We start from the raw sequence: 11,730 nt of genomic DNA, 5'->3' as shown, positions 1-11,730 counted from the left end.
AGTAATTTGTCTACACTATCACATAAAAAACATACATCTAATTATATCAATTATTGATATTAAATATTTAGGTCAAACAAACAAATTTTTATTGTTCAATAATGAAATTTATTATTTTGTATTGAAAAACAATAACGCGGAGTTTATATATCACTTTTGAATTTAATTGATTTATTAATAATAGTTAATTTTGCATGTAAAAATATATTAAATGGTTTGATGTTGATGAGGGTTTTGGATTTTATTCACAAGGCGTTGGAATTTGTTTCTCTTTTAGTTCCAATAATTAAATTTTACTAAACCACTCCTTGATAGGTTAATTGGTTACCCCAAAGTTTTTCCCTTGTTAACTTGTGTCAATTAAATTAATTAATTCATCAGAAACTTAATTAAAAAATTAATTATTTATTCCGAGTAATTTAAGATTTAAAAAATAACAAAAATCAATCCAAAAAAGTATTTCTTTGGCATAATTGAGTTTATTGTATTTGCATTATTTCTTTGGCTACTTTCGTTCTGTTTGGAGATATCTTTGAATTTTCAACAATGAATGACACACTGTGGTTTTATTGACAATGAAAACAAACATTCATAATAAATTTCCTCCAAAACATTCGTGATGATAATAAAGTTGCTTTTCTTTATACAGAGTCATTAAAGCTTCTGGTGAGCAATAATGTGGGGAGCTATCCAAGCAACATAAAAAATATATCAATGTCATTAATGCTTCATGTTATATACACCTGCCTGATTAATTATTTATTTAAATCATTGCCTCTTGTCTGACTATATAATCACTTCACAGGACTGCATTAAAAAGTTGGGCCTAGCAAGTTCTTATTTTTAGTGTGGAGATATTTTCCTAAATTCACTGTTTCAAAAGATAGTTTAATTACATAGTTTATTTATGAATACTATGGAAACAATAGATGTTTTTATTATAACTGACTGCATTGTAGTAGACGAGCACATTATATTGAAGCAAACGTATGTTATTGTAATAACCGGTAGCATTATAAATACTTATGATTTAATGTAAATATTATATGATAATAAATAAATAAATAAGGCACAATATTAAATAAGGGTGTTATTGTATCTATATTTTCTTATATTTTATTTTTATATTGTTTATATTTTTCATATTTACATTCTATTATTTATAATATATATATTTATGGGAATCGTGAGAATTTTATTTAAGAAATATTTCTAATTCTGTCTTTCAAGATTGCATGGCGGATTGTTTATTCCTAAAATATCAGTCAAGTAATTATAATTATGTACTTCCATACTTGTTTATTTTTTACTTTGTTATTTGTCATTTTTTTTAAATATATTTAGTTCCGTCAAGAATCACCTGTTAGGTTGACTTACAATAATATATACACATTTGATTTGACCTTTTCCTTTCACATTCAAGAAAAGTTTTCAATTTTCTGCATATTCCTTTCGATTTTTTTTATCTTTGTAATATACATATTGATTAAATTTTTATTTCACTTTTAAAACAGGAGTAAATATCAAATTCATTAAAAAAAAAAGTAGATAGCGGACTTAATGATTATAATAAAATTATATGGAGATTTCTATTATTATTATTATTATTATTATTATTATTATTATTTAAGCTTCTCTTATCCTCAACCTCAAAGTGTCCAAGTTTGAAAACAAAAATATAGAATAAAGAAAAACTTATAGTTTAAAATAGACATCATTTCAATTTAGTTATTTTTTTTTTATAAATTTTGTTTGAAAACCAAAATATATAATAAAAATAAATCTCTAATTTAATATGGACATCACTTCAATTTGGTTTTAGTTTCATAAATTTTGAACTTATAGTAATTTTAAAACTAAGAATTTATTTCTAGTTCCAAAAGATTTTTAATTCGATTCCACAAAGTACGATTGATAAAAATAGGTGATTTGGTTATGGTTCCGTGTTGAATTTATAAGACCCGAAATTTTAAAGTTGTGGTTTATAGTTTCAATTTTGAACAATAACATTAAAATGACTTTTATTTAGTTTATAAACAAATGCAATTATGATTTTGTTCATAGGTTCTGAGGTTGGATACAGTCTAACAGACGCATTTTTCATCCAATATCAAAACTCCATGTTATCCATAAAAATTTAAATTAATTTGAAAAAGTTTGACTTGTTATCCAACGTATTACATAATTTACAATTCATGGTTTTGGATTCAAATAAAAAAAAAGAGAAAGGTTTTACCAACTCAACACGTGTCACAAAATGGTACATGTCTGGATATATAGATCAAATACACGAAGGAATTAACAAACCTTTTATATTGGTACACACGAGGCTTATAAAAATTGCATAGTCCATGCACCACAAGTATATACTTTTTTTTAAAAAATATATAAACAAAAGGTTCGTTCATCAATTGATCATTAATAACACCAAAGTCACACGCAAGTGACTTGCCATTTAAAACCATTGCTATTTTTTAGCATGATTTTATTCCTATTTATAATGTTTAGCCGGTCCTCAATTTTTATTTTTTTTGGATAAAGGGTACTACTCACTTTGTCCAATCAAATACCAATTATAAAACTTAATGATTTAATTATTATTTTTTAAAATTTTACATTAATGATTCAAAATTAGAAATTTAATTTTAAATATTTATCCAATATAATCTCCCCTTTTTTTTTTCCCCCAATATAGCACCTTGATATATATATTTTTTAAAAATATAAAAAGAAAAATCCAAAGGTGGCTGCCGTAATGGATCATCACCGCCTTATGCTTTATCTTATCCTAAAGTTCTATAGACCACGTTACTTGTTTGGTTGCGTGCCAATTCTTCTAGAAAGACCCTTTAAACTCATCTGAACCGTTGGATTTTACAGGTGTCCTTCATCTGATCCAATTGCAACTACGCACTATACAATGGGAACACGATAAGCCCTCAATCGTGACCCATTATCAATCTAAGTCTTATTATTATTATAATAATAATAATTATTATGTGATATATATATATATTCATGAACCTCGAAGCTCTCAAAAAGTTAAAACGAAAAAGCGATTCGAAAAGAGAAAATCAAAGATCTCGATCGAGAGAGAGAGAGAGAGAGAGAGGAGTTCATTGCCATGGATTTTGCCGCGCAGCGCCGCTTAAGAGCAGTCTCCGGCCATCTACTTGGAGGTGTAGATCGTGAACAGAGCTCGCGACTTGAGAGCAACGCCACCGCCGGGGAGTTCGTCTCTGGTATTGAATTTTGAGAGCGGTCTTTCTGTTATGGCTTTAAGGATTTGAGTGTGGGCCTCTAGTGGTCTTGTTTCTCTTGATTATTGGTTGTTTTGCATTGAATTCGAGTAGGGCTTCTGCATTTACTGTTGATCGCTTTGTTTGGTTGGGATTTTTTTTTATTGCTGTGCTTGGTTTTATGATCTAATTTTAGTATCAGCATTGATTTATTTGATTATTTTTCTGCGTTTCCAGGGCATGTTCTTTATACAAGATGCTCTTTTTATTTATTTTAGTTTGAGAAAGATTGGTCATAGGTGAGTACAGTGGCCCCTTTTTACTTTTCTTTTGAGATGCAGAAAGGAATTGGAATTATTGGCAAAGAGTTGGCGGATTAATTAAGAGAAGTGGGGGTTTTTTTTTTCGGTGAATATTTTATTGTGTTTGTTGTGTTTTACTGGTTGAGAGCATCAATTTTGTTCTTCCGTGGTTTTGATTTACGGTCCCCACCATTAATGGAGTTTATTATCATCATCACTCCTCTGTTGGATGAAATCCTCTGAGGACCTCGGCATTGATTGCCTTCCACTTTGTCTGTTTGGATTTATGCTGGAGATGCTAGTATTGTGTGTGGGCATTGTGATTTGATCTTTGGAATAGAATTGATGTATCTGCTGCTTTTCTTAGTTTCTAGATGGTGGGTTCTTTTGTAAAAGATTTTTTTTTTTTTTTTTAATATTTCTTTGATCTTTCTTCACTAGTAAGTTGTGGCCCTTTTATATTTTCCCTGTAAAAGGCTATTGAATTGTTTGCAAAGTAGTGGACAAACAGTTTTCCAAAAGTGGATTTTTGTGCATAGATTCTTTGCTTTGTTTGAGATACTTAGGTTACTGATGTATGCTTTCATTTGTTGACGATGCAGATGCCAATTTCCATTTACCCACAGCATGTTCCCTTGTCCCTACCATTAGTGAAGTTTATGACATCACTGTTTATATCTAAGTAGCATGATGGTTATTTTACTGTTTATTGAGCTAACCCTAATTGAGAAGATTAACTACTTTACATGTGTATCACCGTAGCACTCATCTCCAGTAATGCTTTACCTATTGGCATAACATTAATGACCTTAAAAGTTAAAACTACCTTGCTCAGCCATTTGTATCATACTTGATTCTATTTTATTTCTGCTACATGTAACTGTTTTACTTCTAATTATTTGTTTTGCACAGGCCAGGGCTATAGTGTTGTTCTTCCTGAAAAATTGCACACTGGGAAGTGGAATGTATATAGGTATGCCACTTATTTATTTGACTGCACATTTGTAATCATTTACTTAACTGTTGTTTGGTGCTGGCAGATCTGCGCTTTCACCTCTGAAGCTCGTGGATGCATATCCTGAGCAACCAGAAATCCGGACTCTTCATGACAATTTTGTGTGAGCAACCGTATTATTTCTTGCTTTTTTTTCCTTTTTTTTTTAATAAAAAAGAAAACCCTAATCCCAAAGCAATATAAATTGAATAATATGTTAATCCAAAAATGTTAACAATGACTGATATGAACAGAATACCTATCTTGATCTGCTGTAGATGAACTCTTCACTTTGCCGGAGACATGAGTTTCCCTCCCGGTTTTATAATGTATTATAAAGTGATGTTTTTTGTATGATATACTGGAATCAGGTATGCTGTGGACACTTTCAGTGATTACAAGTATTTAGGCACCAGAATTCGTTCGGATGGAACTGTTGGAGAGTAAGTCTTCTGAATTATGTATGCTCTTAGCAATCCATTTTTGTGATTCTATTTCTATTTGGCCATCTGATTTTCTTAATTTCCTTCCACTGAAGATATAAATGGATGACATATGGAGAAGCAGGTACATCTAGGTCTGCTATAGGTTCTGGCCTTGTTTATCATGGAATACTTAAGGTATGTGATTTACTTTTCAAGAACAAAACCTTCTGTGACACTTGATGCTTAAGAAGCTTGTAGGGTTCATCCAACTTTTAGTTGGTGAGCTACTATTTCAGCTGTTTGAGCACATCTTAGCTTAAGAAGTTCAACTAATCTATATCGTGTTATCTTGGCTGTGACGCATAAATTGCATTCCTTTTATATGCTGGGCAGGGTGCATGTGTTGGATTATATTTTATAAACAGACCAGAGTGGATTATTGTGGATCATTCTTGTTCAGCATACTCCTACATATCAGTTCCCTTATATGATACGCTTGGTATGCTTACGTCTATTGCTGTAAATTTGAAGAGGTGGATATTCTTTTGTATGATATAGTGCCTTAATGATTTTTGCAGGGCCGGATGCTGTGAAGTATATCATAAATCATGCCACCGTGCAAGCTATCTTTTGTGTGCCACAGACACTGAGCAATGTGAGCGCCGATCTTAGTTTTTTTCATCCATATTCTTGATGTTTTAGATACGAGATAATGATCTATACCCTTTTTGAACTACAAATTTTGATCACCTTTCGTAAAAGGTTTAACTTTTTTTTGTGAATGTTCTTTATGTGTTCTGCTAATGACAAATTTTCTTTTGGACTCATGAATAATAACCACTAGAACATCCTAAGTTTAAATAGTTTATGATGTCACTTGTTCATAAATATTCCAGAACTGAAGTTAAAATTTACATTTTTGGATGAAATACCTGAGCGTAGCACTGTTTTCAATTTGGACAAGATGACATTTTGTGTTTCGTTCTTGCTTTAAATGCTAGTGAGAAATTACTTTTTTGCAATTTTAGTCATTATTGTATGAAGTTAAGCTTCCTTTTTTTTGATATGGTCATATGATTTTTTTATTTTTTCTTCATCTTATGTCAGCTAACCTGGTTTTGCAGTTATTAAGTTTCTTATCACAAATGCCTTCTGTACGGTTGGTGGTGGTAAGTATCATCTGAACTTAGTTGTTTACACTGATTAAGAATGTCAGTTTTCTTTCTCCGGCGTGCTTGATATTTATGTTTTCCTTCTCTTACAGGTAGTTGGGGGTATTGAGGAGAACATGCCAACACTTCCTTCTACATCTGGGGTAGAGATTATATCTTATTCAAGGTTACATGATGAGGTATATTTTATAACTACTTGCATAGTGGTTATAAGCCTTCCTGATTAATTTGATATCATGGAATATAAAACTTGTTTTTCATATCTATTTTCATTTCCCTGTATGTATTGCTTTTATTTCTATTATAGGGACACAGGAATCTTCAGCCTTTTTGTCCCCCAAAACCAGATGATATTGCTACTATTTGCTATACAAGTGGTACCACAGGCACACCAAAGGTATTGCTTGTAACCTTTTTCTTGACATTATTTCTTACCATATAAATGGAAATGATATCCTTTGTTTGGTTTTTCTTGGTCATCTGGTTTTATCTATTTATTCTCTGATTAAGATGGTGAATTTTTGTTTTTCAGGGTGCAATCTTGTCTCATGAAAATCTAATTGCAAATGTTGCTGGTTCTAGCCTTAAGATAAAATTCTATCCCTCAGACATGTAAACTCTCATCTCTATTTTTGGTTTTTCCGTCTAGATTTGATTGCTCACTGCAGTTAAAAGTTTTCTTGTGCAAGTTACAAAAAGTTCTTGTTGCTCTGGGCAGTTATATATCATACCTTCCTCTGGCACACATTTATGAGAGGACTAATCAAATTGCAATGGTACACTTTGGGGTTGCTATCGGTTTCTACCAAGGGGTATGCGGTGTTCTTCAGGATTATAGGGCAAACTGAAGTATACTCTGGCATTGATATTATTTTTTTATGATAGATTCTATATTCCTGCACTGCATGAAGTTGTCATTCTTGTTCTGTTTACTGGTTTCTATATTATTCATGCTTTCTCCCCATTTTCTTGTTTTGATCCTCCTATCTGTACTTCATAGTTGATGCTTTCGTGTCAGCAGGGTTTGTTGCTCTTTGATTGTTGAATGTTATGATTATTTGCTTTTGTATTTGCTTGATGGTTAAATATGGGGAACATTTGAAAGTTTTAAAGGCAACAATGTGAATATCTTTACAATTAGCGAACCAAATCGTTAATCATATTAGGCTTTCCTCAACAGTTTCTTGTACTATTCATCAGCAAAAAAAATTTTATTCTGAATTTTCCTCTTCTCATTTTGGTGGACATCAACATTACTTCTGATTTCAGGACAATTTGAAATTGATGGATGACATAGCAGCACTTCGGCCTACATTATTTTCCAGTGTTCCTCGCTTGTATAATAGAATTTATTCTGGGTAATCTTATTGATGTGATTTTGATTTCTATTTCATTATCACAGAAGTTTATTTTGTCCAATCGCCATTGACAAGCAACTTGTATAATATATCCACAGTATTATGAATGCTGTAAAGAGTTCTGGGGGTTTGAGGGAGAAATTATTCAATGCAGCCTACAATGCCAAGATGCAAGCTATATTGAACGGTTAGCTCCTATCTCATGTGATATCATGCTTTCTGTTTCCTCCTACATATGGTGGTTTTGCATCAATAGCCCATTTTCATTACGGAGGGCTGCAGTTTACATGCTAGTGAGGTGTTGCTATACAACTTTTCTTTCCGGCCCATTTCTGCATATAAAGGAAGTTTTGCCAACTTATAGTGATTTCATTGGACATTTGTTGAGCTTCTTGGAAATTATATCCTTCTAGTGCAGCTTTCTGTGCCCTGCTATACAGTAAATATTATGGATATCACACATACAGCCCATCGTAGATTGTGTTTGCTCACGCTCCTCATTCGGATGTTTGTACCAAACGATTAACTTGTGGCCTGTAAACTGTTGGTCAGACTGTTTTTCCACTGTCTTCCTCATCTGAGGTTCATCCTAAAAGTCTCATGCCGCATGTGATATTTCTTGTGCTTTACTGTGGATATGTTATTGCATTAGCAACAAAATAACCTATGCTTGTTAGGAGAATAGGACATCTTCATCTCACCCACCGTTTTACTTACCTGCCAATTGATCTTTGTGTTCTTTTAGTGGTTCACTAATTTGAAAATATTACATTAGAATTTGTTAAGTATGTTATAAGATCCTGTAGAATTAATACCAAATGTCACAAATGCTGAATCTTCACATTATTTCTCTGTTGTCATTATCTGAATTTTGCTACCCTTTCCTCAGTTATCTTCTGTGTCAGTTTTTCTTAATAACAATTCTACATGTCAGCTTCTAATTTTAGGAAAAGTTGTTTACTTCTTTGCTTCTTTTTTAATAAGAATTCTCAGTTAATTTCACTTGTTTTTCGTGTAACTAGGGAGAGGTTGTGCTGCTGGTTGAATGTTCAAATTTACTCTTGTTGTTAGCTCATTTCTTTGATAATAAAATAAATTAGTCTGTATTAATAAGGGATGCCTCATTCCATTTTACATTTTTGGTGTTGTAGAAATTATTAAATGACTGTCATTTCTTATTCTCAGGCAAAACACCATCTCCAATGTGGGATCGGCTTGTGTTCAATAAAATAAGAGAAAAACTTGGAGGACGGGTACGGTGTTTGACATCTGGTGCCTCTCCCCTATCTCCTGATGTCATGGACTTTTTGCGAGTGTAAGTCATTTCCCAGTGTGCACTTGCACTCATAATCACTAATCATACTATTTGGTATTTTTTCCTTACTAACATTTGTTGAATTTCCTTTCAGATGCTTTGGCGGTCTAGTTCTTGAAGGTTATGGAATGACAGAAACATCTTGTGTCATAACTCTGATGGATGTAGGTGACAATTTGACTGGTCATGTTGGCTCTTTAAATCCATCTTGTGGTAAGCTTGGACGTAAATTATGCTATGGATGATGTGATTGTGTCCATTGGTTGTGCACGCAAGTGATTCTTCCTCATGCACTATGTTCAATGATCTTGACACATTTTCCCATGGAACATAAACTTCTTGGGTCTAAAATTACTTGTTTACAATATTCTCCTGCTGTGTCTAATGTTATCTTCTCAGTTATTTGTTCCTTTTAAAAGGAATACAACTCAACCCACATGCTTTCAGTTTAATCGGCAGGTGTTAGATTACCCTGTGTTTGTTGGCAGCTTTTTAATTGATCCAGATGATAATTGTCTTGCATTGATTGGTTCCATGTGGCATATTTGTTAGGATTCATCGGATGCATGAAGGTGAATGCATGATCAAGATTTTAAATTGTTTAGTTTTATTTTATTGGGTTCCTAAGTGTTTATCACTGTTTTGTCTGCATACATTCATGCTATTTGGTACTGCAAGATCAGTTGAACTTGTATTAATATATTTTCTGCTTCAATATGTTTGTCTTGTGTGCATTTCGGATGATATTCTTCAACTCATATCGGATTTGGTTTCCTAAGCTTCCTGCATTTTTAATGCTACTGTGCTTGTATGGGATCATGGAGATATCTAATTTAGTTTGTACTCGTTTCCCAGAAGTCAAGCTTGTTGATGTTCCTGAAATGAATTACACCTCTGATGATCAACCTTATCCACGTGGGGAGATTTGTGTTCGGGGTCCTATAGTTTTCCAAGGCTACTACAAAGATGATGCACAAACGTAATAATGCATTCTTTCCCTATGAATTTTTTCGGTTATATTTGTTCCATTCAAGACCCCTGATTGATAACTTGAACAATTGACAGGAGAGAAGTTATTGATGTGGATGGATGGCTGCACACTGGAGACATAGGATTGTGGCTGCCTGGAGGGCGTCTTAAAATCATTGATAGGTGCACATCTATATTGATCTCTAGATATTTACCTATTATGTGCTGACTTTTTTAGAGATCTTGGTACTGTAAAGTGTGAATCCATTTGTTTGACCATCATTAGCTTGAATTATTGGTGGATAATTCATGTTGATATTTCTTTAAATCCACATATTTTAATCATTAACCTTGTGTACGGTTTTGACTCTTTAAGCAGTAAATTATATTCATCTAGTAGACAAGTATTAGGTACCTTTTGTCTTTGTGATTGTTTCTAATGCAGCCTTATGGGGAGATTATATCATTGTTGTAATTAAAAAGAGTACCTTGTTTTATATGTTACACTAGAATTGGCACAAGGTAGAACTAATTCCTCCAAAGACTTACAACACCTAATTGTACACCGCCATCTGTTTAAGGACCATCTCTACCTGTTGTAATTCATGCTTTGGAAATTATAGAAAATATAATGATCTAAAAAGGTTTAGAACTTTTCCTTTTGTCATGAAGCTCTTTTCCAGCTCTCTTTTCATCTATCATACATAAAATTGTAACCTTGTTCTGATTGCTGATGAAATCATCTTAGGAAAAAGAACATTTTCAAATTGGCTCAAGGTGAATATATTGCTCCTGAGAAGATTGAGAACGTATATGCCAAGTGCAAGTTTGTTGCTCAATGTTTTGTATATGGTATGTTCTTGGTTTTTTGCGGGGTCCTCATTTAATGGGATTGTGAGACATAATTCATTGATCCCTTGGGACAGGTGATAGCTTCAACTCAAGTCTGGTAGCAATAATAGCAGTTGATCATGATGCATTGAAATCTTGGGCTGCTTCTGGAGGAATCAAGGTATGTTTCAGAACTTGGCGGGATATCTTTTACCGAATCCCTTGCTCCATGGCTGCTATACACATCCATTCACATATCATTTGCATGAATAAGTGGTTTTGTATATTTTAGCTATGAAGCTTGAATAATAACTCCGATCAGTTTGGTTCCAAGGCTTGTGCTTGTGAAGTTGACGGAACTAGGCTCTGAAGCATCATTATTAGTTGCATGACTCGTCCTTTTGCTTTACCATTAACTTAGGAAGATATAGTAGAAAATTAGGCGAAATCTTTTCTGATTGCTGATTTACTTCAAACATGCTTGCAGTACGATGATTTACAACAGCTTTGCAATGACCAGAGAGCGAGGGCCGCTGTACTGGCCGACATGGATAATCTTGGAAAACAAGCTCAGGTAAACTAGGTCTTCATCACTCCAACCTTTCCGAATGTGTGAGTTTTGTCTGATATCTTTCTCTGTTAATGAACAGCTTCGAGGTTTTGAATTCGTAAAAGCTGTTACTCTAGTCTTAGAACCATTCACTGTTGAAAACGGGCTCCTTACCCCGACATTCAAGGTAGCGGAAAAGCTCATCTTTCTTCTGGAAATCAATGCTTAAAATTTCTTCATATTCATTGAAATATTTTTTTCTTTTCAGGTCAAGAGGCCTCAAGCCAAGGCCTATTTTGCAAAGGCAATTGAGAATATGTATACCGAGCTATCAATATCTGATCCATCACCACAGAGACCATTGTAAATGGCATCAAAGTTCTAATAGAATAAAGGCACAATGGGGCCTCTCACACATCATCAAATCAAACCTAATGGAAAAGTTGATTTATTTTGCAGTGGTTGCTTATTAAATGCATACCATTGAATTTTTTATTTTTATTTTTTAAAAAACTATTCATAACATAATGTACCAATCACAATGAAATCAGAACCTGTGTTTATATATTTATGAA

The 11,730-nt window shown here is 33.0% G+C and overlaps 1 protein-coding gene across 1 annotated transcript; it reads left to right on the top strand.

Annotated features, from left to right (window-relative positions):
• The first annotated feature begins 3,042 nt into the window (after positions 1-3,042).
• Positions 3,043-11,722, top strand: LOC120249922 (long chain acyl-CoA synthetase 6, peroxisomal-like). Its single transcript, XM_039258632.1, has 23 exons — positions 3,043-3,242; positions 4,454-4,514; positions 4,582-4,659; positions 4,907-4,978; positions 5,074-5,155; positions 5,354-5,459; positions 5,539-5,615; positions 6,085-6,129; positions 6,225-6,311; positions 6,440-6,529; positions 6,665-6,744; positions 6,851-6,944; positions 7,402-7,490; positions 7,589-7,677; positions 8,676-8,805; positions 8,900-9,018; positions 9,661-9,784; positions 9,871-9,957; positions 10,523-10,626; positions 10,701-10,786; positions 11,093-11,179; positions 11,256-11,342; positions 11,424-11,722. Exons 1-23 carry the CDS (start codon positions 3,125-3,127, stop codon positions 11,520-11,522), a joined length of 2,091 nt encoding a protein of 696 aa, XP_039114566.1. The 5' UTR covers positions 3,043-3,124; the 3' UTR covers positions 11,523-11,722.
• Positions 11,723-11,730: the final 8 nt, after the last annotated feature.

The sequence above is a fragment of the Dioscorea cayenensis genome, chromosome 19 (genome assembly GCF_009730915.1).
Source record: "Dioscorea cayenensis subsp. rotundata cultivar TDr96_F1 chromosome 19, TDr96_F1_v2_PseudoChromosome.rev07_lg8_w22 25.fasta, whole genome shotgun sequence".
In the NCBI taxonomy this organism is placed as follows: domain Eukaryota; kingdom Viridiplantae; phylum Streptophyta; class Magnoliopsida; order Dioscoreales; family Dioscoreaceae; genus Dioscorea; species Dioscorea cayenensis.
The sequence above is the reverse complement of the archived record's forward strand: the minus strand, read 5'-3'. Positions and strand labels throughout refer to the sequence as shown.

Bases quoted from the DNA above. Each gene is read 5' to 3' on its own strand.
- LOC120249922 (XM_039258632.1), top strand. From the start codon at position 3,125: ATGGATTTTGCCGCGCAGCGCCGCTTAAGAGCAGTCTCCGGCCATCTA. The intron at 9,958-10,522 runs GTGCACATCTAT...AAATCATCTTAG, and splicing joins CGTCTTAAAATCATTGATAG to GAAAAAGAACATTTTCAAAT. The intron at 10,627-10,700 runs GTATGTTCTTGG...CCCTTGGGACAG, and splicing joins TGCTCAATGTTTTGTATATG to GTGATAGCTTCAACTCAAGT.